Source organism: Sceloporus undulatus, chromosome 6, assembly GCF_019175285.1.
Source record: "Sceloporus undulatus isolate JIND9_A2432 ecotype Alabama chromosome 6, SceUnd_v1.1, whole genome shotgun sequence".
Lineage (NCBI taxonomy): Eukaryota > Metazoa > Chordata > Lepidosauria > Squamata > Phrynosomatidae > Sceloporus > Sceloporus undulatus.
This window is the reverse complement of record NC_056527.1, coordinates 87766759-87787955: the sequence shown is the minus strand read 5'-3', so window position 1 is coordinate 87787955 and position 21197 is coordinate 87766759. Positions and strand designations below refer to the sequence as shown.

Here is a 21197-nt window from a genome sequence, read left to right as displayed (position 1 = left end):
GGCCGTTCGGGAAGGTAAGTGTGTTTGCTGCCCTGGGCCCCACAACACACTACCATTCCCAGAACAGCATGCCTGCAGCCATGACAGTGAAAAAGCTGCCAAAACGGATTACTTCGGCTGCAGATACCCAGCCCCTTTCCCCTGCAGTCCAGAAACCCTGTTGGGAGGGTCTGGATGGTTCCCCTTCTTGGCTTGCTCAACCAAAGGGGGACCGGAAGGACGCTTTGGCAAGGGACCCATGCCATTAGGGATCCGGCCTTGGAGGACGGGGTGTCCCAGAGGGCCCACGTGACAACCTCCTTTGCTGTCACCTGTGACAGCTGTCCCACGGTGGGACACACACTAGGCTGGGTTTAATCCCCGGCTGCTAATCCGGGTGTTTTTTTTAAACATGTCTATATCTCTTACCCCACAAGCCTTGAGATTCTCTCGATGATGCTGACTCCTAACTCCTTGTCAATATTTACTTGTTATGTTTTAGGACGGAATGGAATTGCCAGGGCCAGGGAGAAAAGGCGCTTGTGGGGCCTGATTGTTGCCCTGTTGAGTCCACAGCAGCTCAGCCAGCTTGCAAGTTTTTGCACGCTCTGGCCAGGGGAGGACTGGAACAGTGCAAAAGCTGCTGGCCAAGGAGGTGCTTTTTTCAACTCCCCCACTTTGGCCGTCTGAACATGTTTTGTTTTTTTCAACTGCTTATTTATGGTTTCGCGCCGCGAATATCACACACATACACGATAAATCCTTCTTAAATACTGACATTAACAACACGTACGTTTCAAGCCCCTCCCTCCTCCCCTTCCAAAGTAATTAGCTATCCCAGTACCTATAATGCAGATTTTCCCGGGCTATGTGGCCATGTCTAGACGCGTTATTCCTACGTTTTGCCCGCATCTGTGCCCTGACATCTTCAGAAATGCTTGCCTGCGAAACGTTGTTGTGTGTGTGTGTATACATTACATACATACACACAATATTATAGTGTGTGAGCCCTGGCGCATGCAGGAGTGATTGCATGTGTATTGCTCCCACCCACCTTTTCCGGCAGCCCTTCTCTGAAGATGCCAGCCACGATGCTGGCCGAAACGTCAGGCAAAACTCTTCTAGAACATGGCCACCAGCCCGAACAAACCCCAAATATGGATGCTGCCACGAAACGCCTTTGACTTCACATGCATTAATACTTCCCCTAACTTCAATGGCATAGCATTGAGCCATGGCAGTGAAATGTAGTGCCAAAACTGGATTATTTCAGCAGTGCAGATGCAGCCTGGCGCAGTCAAAGTTAAATCCAGCTCAACCGGAAAAATGGGCCTTGCTGCCAACGTTGAAGGAAGACTACGCAGTCCCCCTCGAACCCCCCTCCAGGCTTGTGATCTGCCAGCCACATGCCAAAAACTCCTTATTTTTAAAGAAAATATTGACCCCCCTTTCTTTCTTCCCCCCCCCCCCACACTTTTTTTTTCAACACCCAACAGGAAAGGGAAAAAACAACAACAACCAAAAAAACACACCCTTCCTCCCTTTTGCCAAACTCTTCCACCATCTCAAAGCCAATGTCAAAAAACCCAACAAAATAGTTTCCTGGCTTTTGCAAAAGAGAAAAAAAAAAGAGTTGTGTGTTTGCTTTGTATAAAAAGGACACACACACAAATAAGTAACAACGCAATCCGAGGAAGCAGGGACTCCACATTGCAAATAGTAGGAAGTCCATGCAAGATCCAAAACCACAAAAGGAGGGAAGATATTAATCCCAAACTAAGACACACACACACACAAACACTTCTTGCCAGTTGCAAGGAGTACAATTTTTTAATCCCTATGGGAAATTTGTGTATTTTGTTTCTTTTTTGGAAGGGGGTGGGGGTGGGGGGGAAAGAAACCACTCCAAATCCCATCCCCTTTCCCTGCAAAAAAACCCAAGTTGGCACCCATCTCCAAACACGCAGTAAGCAAACCAGCCCCAAAAAAACAACCACAAACACAGACACAAAACACAACATTGTTATTATTTTTTAAAAGGTTAGTGTCTCCAACTACAGAGCTGTCTTTAACCCTCCTGAGCCTCCTCTCCCCTATATATATATATATATATATAGCCCCTCCTTGAAACACTTACACACTCTCTCCATTACTGGAGGGAGGCAGAACATATAGATATATAGGTTAATGCCAAAAGGGGGGGGGATGGGAAAGAGAAGTGATGAGATTAAACCGGGGGGGAGGGGGAGGAGGAGGAGGAGGAGGAGGAGGGATTGCTCTTCACCAAATTCCAAAGGCTACACAACCCCCCCCCCCAAATCCCTTTGGGGGGAAATGGGGGGGATCTCTCTCTGTCCTTTCCCCCACCCCCACCCCTTTTTTGCCCCATTTCCCCTTCAGATTTGCAACGTTGGCAGTGACAGGAACAGCCAGCTGCCATGGGACAGAGAGAAGCTGGAAAAAAGAGAATGTGGGGGTGGTGGATAAGGGGGGGAGACATGGGGAAGACATATTGGGGGGTTCCACAAGGAAAGACACCTCTCCAATAATAATAATGATATAATAATTAAAAACAATCCACCACCCAACCAGCCCAAAGATTGCAATTGATCTACTGTTTTGTGGGGTTGTTTTGCTGTAGTCCTGGATCTTCTCTTTCTTTTCTCTCTCTCTCTCTTTCGCCCACAACCCTCCCAACCACCCCCTGGATTTTTTTTATTATTCTTTTTTGCAGCAGGAAGCTTGCCCCCCTCCTTCCTTTTTTATTTTAATTTTTAATATTTTGCCTTTCCAGCGGAGTGTTTTTTCTCCCCTGCTTTGGCTTCTTCTTCTGGGTGCAGCGTCAAAGGAGGAGGAGGAGGAGGAAAGAGGAGGGTGGCAAGGAAATAGAAGGTCAAGGGGGCTTGCTGTTGTAATAGATCTCCTGTGCTTTGTGGCAGCAGAGCTGGTGTTGTCACTAGAAGCTGGGGAAATGGGCTCCGGAGGCGATAGGAAGAGAGGCCGCGGCTGGCTCCTCCTTCCTCTCTTTTTTCTCCTCCTTCTTTCTCCTCTCCTTCGCTTCCTCCTCCTCTTCTTCTTTCCCCACAGAGCTGGCTGCTGCTGCTGCTGCTGCTGCTCCTGCTTTGGCTAACGTCTGCACCTGCGGCCATGATTGGGAAGCACTTAGAGTGGGAGGACAGGTCTGGGAAGGAGGAAGGGGGCCCCCTCCTTGGGTTTTCTGCCCCACCTTTTGCAAAATGGAGGGCAAGCTCAGAAGGAAAAAAAGGTGGAGAGAGGGGGACCCACAGGGGTGGGGAAGCTCAAAGCACTCTGGAAGTGTATCACTTTCGAGGCTTCAAAAGGAAGACATGGTTGCAATTCTTTTTTCTGGAGGGAAAGTTGAGTATGGAGGGCAGGGTCTTGGAAAAGGAGGACAGGCCATGGTCAACCTGAGACCAGGCCTTTGTGCAAAATGGAGGGCAGCCAAGATGAAAAAATGGGGAGGGAGAGGACCCATAGAGAAAGCTCAAAACTTAATGGAAAGTGTACTTCAAGGCTTCAAGGAGGAACATGCTGCGAATGTCTTCCTGGAGGGAAAGTTTGAGATGGAGGGGCAGGTCCTGGTTCTCCCCCCCCCCCAGGACCAGGCCTTGCAAAATGGAGGACAGCCAGGGAGGAAAAATGGAGGGAGGTGGAGGACCACAGGAAGAAAAAAGGAATAAGCTCAAGGAAGATAGAAGTGTCACTTCAAGGCTTCAGGAGGTAAAGACATATGATTTGTAATTGCTTTCCTGGAGGGAAAGTTGAAGATGGAGGACAGGCCTTGGTCACCTTGAGGACCAGGCCTTGCAAAATGGAGGGCAGCCAAGATGAAAAAATGGGAGAGGACCCATAGAAAAAAGCTCATAAACATTAATGAGAAGTGTTTCACTTCAAGCTTCAAGGAAGGGCATGTGGTTGCATTCTTCCTTGGAGGTGGAGTGGCAGGTCCTGGTCCCCCCCCCACCCCGAGGACCAGGCTTGCAAAATGGAGGGCACTCAGAGGAAGGAATGGAGGGAGGTGGGAGAACACAGGAAGAAAAAAGGAAAATAAGCTCAGGCAGGTTGAGAAGTGTCACTGTCAAGGCTTCAGAAGGAAGGACCATTATGTTTCAATTTCTTTCCGGAGGGAAGGTCTGTTGAAGATGGAGGACAGGTCTTGGTACCTTGAGGACCAGGCCTTGCAAAATGGAGGGCATGCCAAGGATGGACAAAATGGAGGATAGGACCCACGAGAAAAAGCTCAAACATTAATAGAAGTGGTCATTCAAGGCTTCAAAGCAAGAACACATTTGCATTCTTCCTGGAGGGAAATTGAAATGGAGGACAGGGTCCTGGGACTCCCCCCTCTTCCAGGTACGAAGGCATGCAAAATGGAGGGGCAGCCTGAGAAACAAAAATTTGGAGGGGAGTGAGGTACACACAGGGTGAAAAAGACAAGGTCCTAAAGCACTATGTGATGGTGTCACTTCAGGATTTTAAAGGAAGACTATGTTGCAGTTCGTTACTGGGAAAGAAAGTTGAAATGGAGGACAGGTTTCGCTTGGGTCCCCTAAGGACCAAGGCCTGCAAATGGAGGGCAGCCAGAAGAAAAAATGGATGGAGAGGGAGAGGACCACAGGAAAAAAAACAACCTTCAAAACATTGTCATAGAAGTATCATTCAAGGCTGTCAAAAGGAAGACATGTTGCAATGTCTTTCCTGGGGAGAGGAAAGTTGAGATTGGTGGGGCAGGCCTTGGAAAAGGAGAAGAAAAGGCCTGTTGTCACTGGAGGGACCAGGTGGCAATGGAGTGCAGTCCCAGGAGAAAAAAGGGAGGGGGGTGGGGATCCATAGAAAAGCTCAAAACAACTAATAGTTAAAGTCAAGTCAGACTTTTCAAGGCTTCAGAGGGAGGACATGGCTGCGATTTTCTTGGGACGAAAGTTGAATATGGAAGGAAGGCCCTTGGGTTGTCTTCAGACACATGGGGACATTGGAACATTAACGTGAAAATTAACCTGCACAGAAAATGGACAAAATTGACCGCTTTTTACTTTTCGGGAGAAATGCCAAAATAAAAAGCGTCAGTTTTGTCCCCTTTATGTACGGGGTTTAATGCTGGATTAATGCTCAATGTCACCGATGTTGTGTGAAACGATTCGCGTTTTGTGGGAGTTTTTGCTATTTTAAATCTCGTTTCTGCACAGGATAAATCCTGGTGTGATAAAATGAGTGTTTTGGAGCTTTTTTTTTTGGTCCTGTCTCTACATTTGTTCTTGACTATCCACATTTGGCGAGGCTGTTTACCCCTGTGTGTTATGAAACCATGGTATGGATGCCAAATTCCCTTCTCCTTTTCGTCATACCCATCCTCATTCTGATGATAGTGAAGAGGGGCACTTTAAATATGCATTGCGTTCTTTCTCTTCTCCACTACCCTTGTATTGTAACTAATTTTACTGACTTGATAACATATCCCTGGGATAGCTCTTAGTGGCCATGTAGTGAAGTATTTGCAATAAGATCCAAAATCCAAAAAAGTGATAGTTTTTACAAGCGCGTGACCAGATATCCTCCTTTTCCAGGACATGTCCTACATTTCTCTTTCTATCCAGGAGGAACTTCAAAATGTCACTCCATTTTGAGGCATGATGTAAGGAGCATGGAATTTACTTTTATATTACATTTTTTCTTGAATGCCTATATTTTGTTGGTGCCTTGCCCTCCTTTTGTGGTTATGACATGCTGGTCACTGGTTCCGCAGGCGTGAGTAGTGGTTTTATTGGCAGTATATTGCCATGATACAAACAAGCTGGGACATGATGAAAAATGTTAGATTAAGAAGGGTAAAATCAACTTGGCATAGTGGTGTTGGTGCTGGAATGTGACTTCTGAGGACCAAGGGTTTATTCCCAGCCAGCAATGGAAAACCCACTGGAGTGACCTTGGGCAAGTTACCTTCTCTCAGCCTCAGAGGATGGCAATGGGAACCTCTGAATAAATCTTGCCAAGAAACCTCCAGATACGGTTGCCATAAGTTGGGCAAGGGACTTAAAGGCAAACAACAACAACAAGCTGGAGAAGAGTGCTGAGGATACCATGAGATAGCCAAAAAATGGTTCCTGTGGACAGAGTCAGGCCTAGATTCTCTTCCTGGAAGCCAAATGGATAAATTGAACCTGTTGTATTTTTGGCCACATCATGAGAAGTCTATGACTCACTAGGAAAAGACAATAAAGGCTAGGAAAGTAGGAAAGTGGTAAGAAGGAGAAGACCAAATAACCAGTTGGATAGATAGATGCCTGAATTTGTAGACTTAAGTGGAACAGTGGAGAACAGAGAGGCTTGAGAGAGGTTCAAATCCAGAGAGTCACTATGAGTTGGGAGAGCTTCAAAAGCAAGTTAAAACAACAAATGTTCATAGAATGTCTGCCTTTTAAAAAGGGGGGAGGTGTTGATGGTTAAAACTACTGTTATCAAATTATTTTTTCCCCTTGGGGAAAATTTCAGTATACCTTGAAAACAGCAATACAACAGTATAGAAGTGGTAGGTAAAAGGTGTCCCCATTGCGATCCTTCAGGGGTTTTTGCAGTGTAAATTTTTTTCCCATGTGCAGTGTGTCTGTTGGAACCTTCTAACTAACCAAATAACCAACCTCTTGTTTAAGTCTTGGCAAGAGCCCCCTCTCACTTCTCTTGGCCGAAGGTGCAAGTTTGGAAAGGCAATGGTGTGATGTACTAATAATACTTTCTGAACATTAAGCAGGTTCTAAGAGATCACCTGTCTAATCCATATGCTTCCTCCCTGATTTCACTGGAAGAAGATTTCAGGATTGGAATTGATAAGAAACAAGTTCATCATTCCCTCCCAAAAATGCAGCAGGCTCAGTGTAGGTGCTGACTAACTATAAACATATGGGGCATGAAGAAAGGAAAAGGGGGGGATAAGACAAGAGAAGTGATCTAGGAGCAACTTTGAGACTGATTTGTTATTCTGCATGTTGATGATCTGAGGAAAGTGGACATGAGTCGCAAAAAGCTTATGTTTTGAAATATATCAGTTGGTCTAAAAGGTATTTTCCAAATCCCTGCCTGCACACTCCGTTTTCTTTCAAGTTGAAAGTTGATTAACATATATTCAGTAACCATGTATAGATTTGGTTAATTATCCTGGTGAAAAGGCCCTTGAAAAAGATAAGATCTGTGACATGGTTAGTAAGAGAGAGTGCACCGTTCCATACCTCAATATATTTACCTATCTCTGACATTTGTGCTTTGACTTTTGCGGCTTTGATTATTCACAGATGTTTATTAATATGTTCTCTCTAGGGAATATCTAGGTTCCCCCAGCACAACTTGACCAACTTTTACAGGTTCACACTTGATAAGACCTAGAGATTCCTAAAGGGAATACTCCATAGGCCTTTGTAGTCCTCCAGATGGAATTCTGTGGTTCAATGTCTGGCTGGCAGATGTTGACCACAGAGTTGCACTGGATGGCCTGAAGATTCCTAGAGAGGTGGGTCTATTCTAAGTGAAAAACATTAGTGGGTTTTGGTTATTTGCATTTTTCCACATTTTGTGGGGTCCTGTGCCCCTAACCCAAGCGAATGTGGAGGGAAGAGTGTCGTTCAGAATACAAAAGTGAAGCAAGCTAAATCAACAAATCCATAAGCAGCAATAATGGGCATTATGAGGAATTATAATATGAAGGTTGGTTTTTTTTTTTCTATAAGTTTGAAGGGTCTGTGTCCAATAACAAAGGTATGGTTAATTTAGCACAGTGCTTCTCAGTTTTGATCCTCGAGGTATTTTTGAACTTCACTCCAGAAACATCAGCCAAACGTGAGCCAATGGCCAGGAATTCTAGTGAACTAAAGCCCAAACTTTGGAGGTGGCCAGTATCACTGCTTTAGTAAATGAAACAATGAACAGAAAAACAACATAACCAATAAGGGAGTTGTCTGGAGAGTTGTTGGAATATGGCTAAATAAAAAAAAATCTTCGTTAACCTGTGGTCTTCAGAATGTTGTTGGATAGCCATTTTTTCCATCAGCCTTGGCTATCCAGCCATTGAAAGGATGAAATCACGGTTTTATAGGCCATCTGTGAGTGGCATTTTTTTTTTTTGAATAATGTCCACTTCTTCATCAACAGTAAGAAAAGATGCTGTACTGGTTCTCTGGGAAAGTTGTTGGTGAGCCTTCAAGCATTTGTGGCTTTGTCGTTCCGTCTGTTCTTGATCTGTTTCTACTAGTTGTGGATAGTTTTGCGGTATTCTTTGGCAGTGGGATGGGTTTTATTTAACACCTCCCATACGCAACCAAACAGGAAGTTGTTTTACACTGCACACAGAGTGTGATGGCTGTCTGTTGGCATTTGTACATGAGGGTTACTGCCATGAGGCTGGGCCTCTTTCCAGGCAGGAGGGTAACACTCCACAGAGAGACTCATTGAGAAACATAAGAGTTTTTCTGAGGAGTGCTAATTGTAGATCAGCAGTGATCTTGTTTTGGATGAACCAGGATTATAGGGACTGAAGCCCTTTTAATCAGCTAAAATGGACAACCATGAAGCGAGGTACCATCTTTAAAAAAAAGTTTTAAAAAACATATTGAATAAGGCTATCAAGGTGCTATTAGGCTATGAATGATGGCTATACATGCTACCTCCACATTCAGAGGCAATATGTTGCTGTGGATATCCAGCAGGAAAGAGACTTTCATATTCTGCTGTGTGTTTCCGCAGATCATCAGGCTGAACACTAGATGGAAACAGTAAGCCTTTTTGGCTCTGCATAGACATGGTTACATGTGTGGAAGGGGAATGCCATGTCTAAAATTAACTAAAAATCTAATTGAGTGTAACCTTTACTTTGTATTAAATGTGTTTTCAAAACATTATGAATAAACAATTATTTACAAAACCTGCAAATGGTTGTAATGGCTTCTTCTGATGCATATCTAATGGAGTGGCGGTGGAGGAATTAATTGGTGATAGTTTGTTTTAAACAGAAGGTGAGGCGTTTGTCACACACTGAAAGGACATGTTATGAATTGTCCTGTTTTTTTAAAAATTCCCTTCTCAACCTGAAGTGTTGGGCTGCATGTTTAGACCAATGGTGTTTGTTCAGATCCCAAAGGTCCTTTAACAAATACTATCTGACCTCTTAAATACACATATGATGGGTTTCTATGTTTGTAATTTGTACTTTAATAAAAGTTGTTGTTTTAAGTTCCCCGTTCTGAGTTTCCAAAACACTCTGTAAGTTGGCAGATGCTTTTTGAGAAGATGCGGTTCTGTATGTATTATTAAAATATATACATAGTTTTCATTATATGATCTGGATAATGACTTGTATTTAAAATTAGTCTAAGCAGGGTTTCTTTTCTAGCTAGGAACTCTAGAATTCTGCAGAGGAGTGGTTGGACTGTGGTCTTGTGGGGGCTGTGTTGTTTTTTTATTGTTTGTGTATTGTTACAAACTTATTATTGATTATTAGGATGCATACAGATGCAATGTTTGGAAAAAAACATTTTTTTTTAGCTGTTACATATAATAATTTGTTATGCAGGTGTTCAGTGACACCTGAAATTATTTCAAGATGTTTTCTCTAGGATAAAAAGGTTGAGAAAGGTCGTTTAAACAATTTAAATTTTAAAAACATGAATTTAAAATATTATACAAACATTGTTACACAACTGGAACAATTAAAATAATTTGAATAATGTTCTCTTTCTCTCACTTCTCTCTCAACACAAAAAATGGTACACCTGTTCTAGGGACTGACAGACTTTCCCCCTAAAACAATGTTTATGGCATATGTATATGTATTGCCAGTTTAGGGCTGTAATTCTATGGCAAATTTATTAAGCAGTAGGTTGTTGTATAACAGTGGGACTTACTTCTGAGTAAACATGTTTAGCGTAGAAGTGGAGCAAATGCAACGCCTCCAGATGTTTTTGGACTGGCAACTCCCAACAGCCTTAGCAAGAATGAGCCATAGTGAGAAAATGGTAAGGACTTTTCAACACATCTGGAGGGTTGTTATTTTATGTGTTTTTTAGGGACTGTAACTGGTTAATGTGATAAACCGGTACAAATCATCTAAGGCTGCAGAGCTATGCAATAGTGTTCCTGGGAGTAAGCTCCAAGGAAATAGTGGGGGATTGCTGAGTAATATACATTGGATTGCACTAAGTGTTCCTTAATTGACTAGAACTCGGTTGGTTAATCTTTACTCTTCCTCACTCACACAGTAGTCATAGAGAATTATGTGTGGGTGGGCTCCGTCGTTTCACAGAGTAACTCTTTTTGGGTGTTGTGTAGAATGTATGTGTGTCCTCCAAATTTTCAATGTCATGTGTATGGAAATTGGAAACATTGCTTTATGACTTTCTGCCTTTGCTGCAGTGTGGGGCCTCGGTAGCTAAGAGTTGTTCTGACTGCTTATACTGCAAAAGGGTAGAAATAGCAGTTGAGATTAAAGGTACTTGGACTGTCAAGCAAATGGTAAAATCTGTGGCATGGAAATTATGGAATGATGGAAGAGTTAGAAAACATTTAATAAGCCAATAAGAATCTGAAATGGTGGCGAGATAACATTAAACTTGGAAATGTAGCTGGGACCTTTTGTTTCACTGTAGGAATTCACCAGGAAATACTTAATGAATTCTGTAAGCAGCGTGTAAGAGTTGATAATTGAGAGTCGTATTACAGAAATATACATGTATTATACATTTGGTGTATACCAGGTTTGGCTGAATGGGGAAGGAACTGGCAAAAACCACTAGAGGCCTGCTGGCCACTTGCAGGATTAATGAAGGTTTGAACACTGTGTTCTGCCATGGCTCCATTCTATAGAAATCTAGTAGCTTGTGTGTGGCACCAGAGCTTTTCTGTCAGAGAAGGCAAAAAATAATCCAAAAAACTACAAATCCCAGAATTCCATAGCAATTGAGACATGGCAGTTTAAAGCAATGTCAAATTGCATTAATTTTGAGTTAGTGCAGCCTGAGTCCTCTGGTGCCTAAGAAAATCCTATGAAACTCATGGGGTCCCATAAAGTTTGACAGGCAACTTGAAGGCACACCTGCACACATATGGAGCTTACCAGTGGGTTGAGGAAAACGGAGTTTGTTTTCCTGTACACCAAGATACCAAGCCATCAGCCTTGCCCTAGTGTGCATCTGACAACTGTGGTATAATGTAGTCTGGATATCACTTTAACTGGCATGTGTGTCTGTCCTACAGATGCTTGGGGATTTGTTAAGTTTTGTGAGGGTACTAGACACTTTGACAAACAAGGGCTTCGAGATCTTGTAGGACTACAAATCTATGATTCCATGAAGAATGGAGCGTACAAGCACTTAAAGTATTCCAAACTGGCTTACCTCTACAGTGTAGCTGTACCCCTGATGTCCAAGATGGAGTGGATCCATGTTATCGCAATGGGTTTTGCTTACCAGGCCCCTCCGTGGATAACAAATGCCGTGGATGCTCACGTCCCATCAAATACAATGGCATAGCAAAGTGGTGTCTCTTATGTAAAAATGGAAAATCGAGTAGGATTTTTTATACTTTTTTGGAATATTTTAGTGTGGGATGCTTGAATTGTGGGAGAAAAATTGGTGGAATAAGGAGGGCTGACTGTTAGTTGATTCTGTTTCTTATTCTCCCTCCCACCTGTTTGTTCAATGGCTTTCACTTTAACAATTGGTCAAATGTACGTCTGCCCACTGAGCATGCTTGGTCTTCCTGTAGGCTGTTTGGAGGTCCTCTCCTCACCCCCACCCTGTTCTCTTAGATGTTCCATACGTCTGAAAACTTTATGGGCTCTCCTGAGTCTGCTGATAACCTCCCTCCATGCATGGATGGTAGTACCATTTTGACTTATGATAAGGATCTGCATTTAGGGAATGAACTTGCTCTTAGCGTGTGTAAAATGATGAAGGATGATGTCATGCCCTGGGGGCCTTGTTGTTGCAGAAGGGCAGGATTTGAGCACTCTTTGAGAGTGACAGCCGCATTCAAGGTAGTTTTGGGAACCTTTCATTTGAGGGATGGTAATTAATTGTGGGAGAGGAGGGAGTGCTAGTTAAGGCTGAGAGGAAACTAGGAGCCAATAAGTTAATAGGGTTGTTCATTCTGAGGTATATTGAAAACATATGTTCATATATTGCAACACCATTCCTCTCAGCTTCTTGTTTAAAGGCTGAGATCAATCAAACTAGCTCTTATTCTTTTGAGGGCGTGTTTGATGGTTACAGTTAACTCCATGGTGATGTTGTATGTTAGATCATAACATAAAAACAACTGGACAGATCCAAAGGTTATCCAAGACATACTTATTAAGAACTTCAAACAAAAAATATTTTTCAAAACCCTCTCACGCAGAGGCATTTCAGAATGCCGCATAAGCCATGGCTTATTTGGCTGTGTTAAACACAGTTGTTTCCTCAAATATCTGGATGTAGGGCGCGCCACAGGATTCCTCCCTGCAGTATGGTGCGGGCACGGGCATCACATTTGTGCCCACTGATTACAATTCTTTCTTTCTTTCATGGAAATTTTTGCCATGGACCAGGGACTGGTCCAAGGACGTCAGCTTTGAGTATAGCACTGAGAATGTAAATAGTCTTACCAATATAGGTTAGATTCGGTCCAGGGCATTTCATGCTGAGGCAAAGAGGACATAATTAAAGCCCCCCCCCCCCATTCAATTCAGAAGGTGGCAAGCTGAATATTAGGTACTTCAAATTCTAGAGAAGAAGATTAATACCATCCATTTGCTAGTGATCTCTTATCTGAAATGCTTTGGCACCAGAAGAGTTTTTGGATTGCACTTTAAAAATTACATATTGAAAAATTGATCTCCAGATAATTGCGATATCTTGGTAGATGGACCCAAGTCTCAACATGAAATCATTTAGGTTTTGTTAACATTTATTTAGTTTTGGTTGCATTCATGCTTTTGTATCTATAGGTTCACCATTAGTTGAGTGTGACTCAAGTGCAGTTTAACACACACACACACACACACACACAACTGTCTACATATAGCCTGAAGGTAATTTGTTACATGAAGATTTTTTAAAAATTGTGTGCATGAAACAAACTTTGGTACATGGAACCATCACAAGCAAAGGTGGTCTATATACAAAGGAGGAGGGAAAAGGGAAGAAAAGAGAGGAGAGATCTCACCACAGTGGAAATTTTGGGAGTATTTCAGATTTCCAGTAAGGAATGACTTGAACCTTATACTTGAAGCATTTGGACTATTGTTTAGTTGGAGACCATAATAACATATGCTGTGCAAGGTCTTTTCAGTGGGCAGGGGAATAGACAGGAGAGTACAGAAAGAATGGCCACGTTATGCCCCTGTTAAGATTGCTGTTACTTTGGTTCAATGATTGAGGGCCAGCTTTGCCTTCAAGTATGCAAGTCTTTTGAGGAAAGCTGCATACAGTGCCATAGATTCCTAGGTTTCTGGAAATATATTGTAGGTCTAAAGTGCACAGAGTCAGGCGCTATGACCTTCCATATTATAACAGATGATGAACTAAGGGTTGGTGGTTAGTATGGAGCCAGCTTTCAGAGTGTGGTGAATGATGTTGTTGGTCGCCAGAACAGGCAAGAGAGGCAAAAGTTATTATTGACGATAGAAGCTAGGTCAAACTATAATTTTTAAACAGAAGCCCTTGGAATTTATAGGAGCGTGACTTTGGAAGGTGGCAAGAGAAGACTCTACTCAGTTCCACTGTTTTCCTTCTACTGAGTTAATTGAGTTACCCAATACTTCTGGCACTTTGAACTCAGTTTGCAGCGAACTGGACATAGCAGAGGACAAAGAGGAAAGTGGGAAGGGTGCAAAAAGGTCGGTACATTTTAAAACATGCTGAAAAGTGGGACAGCAAAGGATTAACTCTGCCAAACCTGGGACAGTCGGCGTGGTTATTATGCAACTGCTGTAGAGTGCCAGCTAGATATCACGGGCCTTTCTGCCACCTGTTGACTGGTAGTTGCTGCAGAAGAGGAAAGGCTCTATGAGGGAGTTAAACTGAACCTTTCTTTTTTTCCTTTTTCTCCCCTTTCCCCCTTTTTTTTGGTTAATCAGAAAACATTTTGCTATGGGGGGCTGAATGTTTAACCAATGGTTGAAATATTAGCACTTTTTGTTTCCTAATGGCAGCTGGATGCTTTCCAGCTTTCTTAGGCAAAGAGAACCAAGCTGATATGTAGTGCAGGAAGTCTGTAGACAAGTTATCCTTTATTAAAAAGAGCACCTATAAGGAAGTGGGCAACATAAGAGAGCAGAGCTGAATATTTCCTCCCTACTAGTTTTCAATTCAAAGTCCTCCCTAAGCTGTCCTAAATTTAATTAGGAAAATGATGCAGAAGACTTGTTTGAGTACCCATCTAGCACACACCAATCAGATGTTTCTCCAAATTGGGCTATAGTGTTTCTTGCTTTGTTTTTCTGTTTTAGAGAGCCTGGATCACATTCTAGTGTGGGATGTGATGTGTTTTCAATCAGAATTTAAGTTTGCCATGACTTTGCAGTATGAAAATATTACTTACAGTTATGTTACAGAGACATTGGCAATACCCCAGATCTGAAATAATTGTCCCTAAAACATTCCAATGCTTATAATCATTTTGGTAAAACAAATTTTTTTCTTTCTCCCTTGATTGTCAGGGTTACATCTATGGCCACATTAATAGTGGTAGCTTACAAGCAGGGCAAATACTTAGTTATTTAGAGTTCTTTGGCGATATGACAACCTTCCCAAGAGGAAGAGGCTGGGAATGCAGTGGTTTTGCATGGAAATTTGCCCATTTCATGTCTATTTCCTTACTCAGACTGGCACTATTGCCAGACAATGGCAACGCTATTTTTGGTGGCAACTAGCAGAGTATACTGATGGGAATAAATGAGTTCTTCCATCTCATGGTGTTAGAGTAACAAGTTTTCCTTTGCGCTTGCAAGGATATTAGTTAGAAATTCTTTAAACCAATCCTGAGATTTTCAGCAATTCATTGTATCAAAAATCAATCTTTCTTCTATCCACAGATAATTAAATGTTACTATTTAATTGTCCTGTTTGAAGGAACCCAGGGGAATTGTTTTGTAGTGGTTTTAGTATGGAGGAGGAACTTACTATGGAAACCCACTAAGTGGTTTTAGGCAAGAAGGCCAGAGGAGGAAAGGCCATGGCAAATCGTCCTCTGAGAAAGCTGGCGAAGAAAACCTCACCAATAAAATCTGTTCTGCATTTTAGTTTTGCGATAAAATGGAAATGACTTGAAAGTAAAAACAAGAGATGTAGAAGTTTTAGTCTAGTGTGTCATTTATTTCAGAATTAGTTTGTGTTCCAACGCTTAATTAACTTTCATAGGGGCACCTATTACCAATACGTGACAATAAATATAGCACATATGTTCATGATTTGTTTAAAAAGCCATTAAAATTGCTGTACAAAGATTAAAGTAGCATATGGCAGAGGCAACTTTAACACACACACACAACATATTGGATTGTAAGTGGCCTGGGGAAAATGAAAGGGTGAGCATCAATTATAAGAAGTAGTGTTCAAGGTTTAGGCCTTCCTTGGGGAAAGCAACCTCTCTTTTAGACTTCCAGTGTCACTGCGGGGTGGTAAACATGTCTGACAGTAACAGTTTTGAGACGGCGAAGTAAGGGATTACATTGACTGTACATAAATTAGTCCTCTATCAAAATAAGTTTTCCACATGGAAAATAGGTTGCATTGGAAGGAAGAGCTCTATCACAGACTTCCTGAAATGTGCAATATTTTTTCTTTATTTCTTTCTTTTTTCGTTCTTCCTTCCTTCCTTCCCTTCCTGTTCTTTTTGGAGAGAAGGGAAATTCTTTCTTATACACCCCATAGTGTATCTACACACTATAGTGTTATAGCAGCTTGATGTCACTTTTAAATGCCATGATTCGTTCTGATGGAATACTGAAAGATGGGTTTCACCTCCAGCAGATTCTATCTTGCTGATATGGAGTGCTTTTTTTCAGCTTTCGGTATGAGCTGACTTTACAGTTAAGAGGTTTCTAGTGCTTAATTTGCAAACTAGGAGTTCTGGACTTCAACTTAGTCAGAATTGATATCTTTTGACCTGGGAACCTTGCCCTTCTGTATCTGCTAAATGTATACAGGATTGATAGTGATCGTTCATCCGTGAGACGCAATGGCTGTGGACTGATGCTCCAAATCAAACGGAGCCCTTTGTCTGTCATAGCAAAGGTGATGTGGAGGAGGGAATATTGGTATCATAATGTGTCCTGCCTTTTAGTTCTAGGATGAATTTATTCGGATGAATATCAGCCAATTTGAGGACTGCTTCAAGTGAAGATATCCAGCAGGAGCTTTTGTAATAAATAATTAACCCGTTGGTTTATAGAGCAATAAAAGACTGTTTTTGTCTCAATTCATTTGTTCAAATGATGCTGCTGCTTATAGGCCCTATAATATAGGGACTTCTCTTGGTGAGATGTCCCCTCCTTAGAAGTGAATGGGTGCCTCTTCTGAGGAGATGGAGCCTTATATTTCAAAGGATGGAACAATTTGTTTGTTGTGTGGTTGCTGGCTGTTTGTTGTTTCTATGCCTTAAGTTGTTCTGATAGTATGGCCAGCCCTAAGGCTAAGATTTGTTCAAAGAAGTTTCTTTTGCCATCCTCTGAGACTGAGAGTGTGACAGCCAATGTCAATTAGTGGCTTTCCATGGCTGAGTGGGTGACCCAAATTCAGACTCCTGGTCAACACTCAAAATACTACACCAAACTGGGTTCTCTATATTTGGGCAATATAGGGAACATGGAAGTGGTCTGCAGATACCACACCACCCAACTTGTCCTGATTTGAGGACAGAAAAAAATATTTTCACCAAATCAAGAATTCAAATGGATTGGCATTTCACCAGCCTTTGGAAAAAAGAACTGTACCATCCATTACTGTGTCTCCAGGATTGCAAACCTTTTATTTCCACATTCAGCTGTGCAAGTGTGTATATGTTGTTGTGAAATTAGATTTTTTTTTGGCCACATGTGCAAAATGTAACAGAGCATTGAAGCCTGGTCGGCTAATGTGGTATCTAGATTTGATCACGAGAGAGAACACTGCTGTTTTGCTTGTTGCACACAGCAATTGGCAGTTTGATGTGGGGATGGGGAAGACTTGCATATGGGTATGACCATAAAATACATAAAAGCCACAAATGCCCTTGGTAATTGTACAAGCTGTGCTACGACGTATGTGACTTTGTGATCCTTGATGCACACAAGAAATGCCGGAGCTCCCAGAGACGTCTCTGCCATGGCAGTGGTCAAGTGGGCGGTGCGATAAAATCATGTGGCACATAAAAACATGTGCCAGTCAGCAAGCTAGGATTAGGGACCAACCTCTTTTGAGGCTGCTCTGGGGAAGATGATGATCTCCAAATTGCAGCTGGTCACTAGTCACAGTCTCCTTGTTTGTTGAAAAACAGATGTTGTAAAATCCAGTTTCTTTGGCATGCAAGGTGTCAATGAAAATATAAAGGGGAATCCCTCTCCACAAATGGATTATTTTGTAAGGTTTTATAGCAATCAGTTCTATTGCAGCATAGTGGAGGTTAAACCACTTTTTCCTTTCTTTTCTAGAATGCTGGAACTTGGATTCTGTGATCTGCATTAAATTTATGCCAAGGAGAATGTGTTCCATTTTTGTATATTTTGGAATTTTATTTTTCATTTGTTTTATTATAATTTTAAACCTCTTTGTATGCCATATGCTGGGAACCTAAAGGGGGTAGATTGGAAGATTTCTTACCTTAACCCAGTGATTTTCCAAAGTGGGTGGTTACACCTCCCAAGGGGGCTTGTGGGAAGATCCAGAGGGACAGTGGGAGGAAATGAGGGCAGCAGTGGAAGAGGGGGCAGCGGGGGGGGGGTGGGGGGCTTCAGTTCAAAGGTATTTATCAGACAAGGGGAATTGGAAAGTATATCGATGGCAAATCTGAACGCAATCATGGGGGTTTTTTAACGTTATTGGGGTGATAACCCACTACACACAAATTCGGGCAATGGGAAATCATGTGTGTTGCATGTGATTGTGTTGTTGATTAAACTGCCACATGCAAATGTTGGGCAATGGCAATTTGGCTATTTTGCATGCAACGGGGGGAGCCAGGTTCAGATGCATGGCGTATGTCACGTGAATTGCGGGAAACTAGCGGACTTTTATTTTTAGTGAAGTGTGTTTTGTTGTCCCCACTTTCTTTTCATTCAAATGTATAGAGAAATTCCTCCATTTGATTAACTGCAAAGGTATTAGTGTGTGAGGAAGAACAAGGGCAACCAGCAGCTTTTAGGATTATGGTTTTTGGGGATGGAGGGTTTTTGTATGAAACTTCTTTTCATGGTCCTCGCTGATAATTTTCATATGGTGGTGTCTTTGCTCATTGCCTGACTGGAGGATGGTTTCACTGCCCTGCAGCTGCTTTTTCATTGTGGTGGTGTTTGGTGTATGTGATCGGGAATTGTTTGTGAGACTTGGGCACAGGATATCACTTTTTGTGGCTTGGAGCAGCACCGTGTTGGGCAGTTGTTGCTGAGCGGGATAAGATGGGTAGAGCACATGGCCAGTGGGAGAGGTTGGTGGCAAACAGGATGCTTTCAAATTTTGGGACCTTGATGGTAAACTTCTTTGTGGAGCTTTGCTGGGACTTGGCTCGCAAGTTGGAGCTTATGCTGGCTGCTCCTGTTTTTCTTTCACAGTAAGGCAAAGAGAAGAGGCAGGTAGTAGAGAAGCATGTTTGCGTATGTGGGAGACCTGATTATTGTGTTGGGGAAAGTCATTGTTCGTAGTGAAAGAAAAGGGAGGAGTACCTGGGGGCTATTTAGGTAAAAGAGCTGTGCTGTCGGTGTAGTTAAAATCTCTCCCTTCTCCATTCCACCGTCTCCAGTCAGAGGTGTGTGCCTCTGTTAAACCTTGCTACGCCACACACAAAGCATACCGTCTGTGCCCTATTCCACCCAATGAAGAAGGAACTGAGAATCTACCTCACCAGGGAGACGCTTGTCTCCCTTTTGCACCTTGGGAGCAGCAACAACGGCTTGGCTGAGCAGTGACCAAGAGGCCTCTTGGCCAACACTGGCCTTTGCTGGGTAGGGGTTTGGCATGGTGTGAGAGGCTTCATTTGCTGTTCAACTGATGCTGCTTAGCTACTGCTCCAGAGTTGACTGTTGGCAAAGGGAGTAACAGTGATGAGATTGGTTGCTTTGAATTTGCAGGTAGAAAAGTAGAACCTGATATTGATGAAATATGGATGTGGTGGTGGTGTTAGGGTTGTCATCCAAGATTTAAAAGCGGGGGCGGGGTAGCAAAAAAAGTTTTTGGGGCTACTGAGTTAGTGGTCAAAGAGCCCATCAGTCTTTGCAAGCAATACAGGCTGAGAAATTGCTTTTCCTCCAAAATGTTGTAAAATAAACATAGGCAAAAGTAGAAAATAGTTACAGGCCTGCCAAAGTAGGAATTGTCTAAATCCAACAAATTCACTCAATTCCTCCTCCTTCCAAGATTTTGTGGCAGACCTGCATTCTGTCATGTAACATTTGATGAAACATTTTGTCTATCTAGGCCATTGTAACTTTTGTTACCCATACTCACCATAGCTTTCCAAGTAACCCTGGTGTGTCTGCATGGCCAAATATTGTGTGCGATATCATGAGAGTGTAACTCATTTCCTACAAGTATTTCTGCAATGAATGCCATGGTGCTATAGGTATATTTCAGAGGAAGGAATTGGAAAAGCCACTGAGAATTCCTTGGCCTAAAAAAATCTTACAAGATTCATGGGGTTGTAATCAGCCAACAGGAAGCTTTATAGGTTGCAATATATTTATGTCATGGTAACCACAGGAGCCCTGGGGAATGCAGAAAGCGGGCTCTCTTATTCACTATGCCAGCAATTCAGCTTCCTTCTGGGATTGTCTTTTAAAAACTGCCCCTATCATGGCTAGCCTATCATTAGGAGTGTGAGGCAGCCATCTCAGCCTATATATTCGTAGGGAAGGTGTGGGCAGTCGGCTGGTAGCCCTTAAGAACTGCCTATTTCTCCTACAGCCATTTAAAAGGTCATGATGATGTATGTGTCTTTAGAGCCTATCTTGGATTTCCTAAACTGAATTTGCTTACCTCAGTATGTAACGCTAGTCAATTTCTAATATAGGGACGGGAGGCAGCACCATCTTGTTATTTGCCACAGTGTATAAAAATCTTGGACGCATCTTGCTGCTAGCTGGTCTTTGACTGTCAGAATTCTTGTCCCAAGGTGCGGTCAGTTGGCTTTGTTCTCGTTGAACCTCTAGTGAGTAGTCAAATGGATTATAGTCCAAAAACTCTTTAGTCTTTAAACCAGTGTGTAAAATGGCTTTAAATCTGTAATGTCAAGAACGGCTGTGGTTTTGTATAGTCTCTTTTGAAATGTTTTTTTAATTGCTTTTTAGAACTTTTGTATGTTTCATAGCATTTTAATATAGTTTTTATATAGATGATTTGTTTTTAATTGTTTTTTTATTGTTTGTTAAAATAAAAAATTTTAAAGGCATTTTATCTGTGGAGTTGCTGTTGGGCCCCTCTCTGGGAAAAGGTGGGATAGCAATGAAAACAACAACAAATAAATTTTAAAGCATGTTTTAATCTATTTCATTGAACATCATTTGGAGTTTTCTGTGGGAAATGCGGATAAAAAAACACATAAGTATATACATGAAATATATAAATAGCCACTGAAATGTATAGATTTTACAAAGAGTAATACGTGCCTACATGCGGAGGTGACATGTTTTTAAGGGTGAAATGGGGTGTGTGTGCCCAAAACAGGAGAAGGTGGAATCCTTGGCCTGCAAAGAAAAGGCCACATAAGAGTGGAGAATAAAGTCGCTCCTTTTATTCGTCTCCGCTGGAGGGATTCCAAATATCTTTCTTGGCTTTGGGTCAAAGTCTGTCATTTACAGCAGGCCACTGTGTCATTGGGCCCTTAAACTCTGAACAACAACATGAACTCCCCTGTTCCGCAACGCACAATCTGAGTTGGACTTTTCTTCCCAGTGTCTTATCTTCCTGTCCCCATTGCCCCTCCGTCTTTTCTCCCCTTCTTCTCTTGGTGGCTCTACGTTAGGCAAATCTCTCTCAAAAACAAAAAAAAAA

At 42.3% G+C, this 21197-nt stretch overlaps 2 protein-coding genes across 2 annotated transcripts in view; both read right to left on the bottom strand.

Moving 5' to 3' along the window:
• PSMD3 (proteasome 26S subunit, non-ATPase 3) overlaps positions 1 to 19168 on the bottom strand; it is a 45413-nt gene extending 26245 nt beyond the window's left edge. The window contains 1 exon segment of the mRNA XM_042473629.1: positions 19049 to 19168. Within this exon segment, the coding sequence (XP_042329563.1) occupies positions 19049 to 19168 (120 nt within the window).
• The window catches only part of RARA (retinoic acid receptor alpha), a 938446-nt gene that overhangs the window by 892195 nt on the left and 25054 nt on the right, over positions 1 to 21197 (bottom strand). The gene's annotated exons all lie outside the window — the stretch shown is intronic.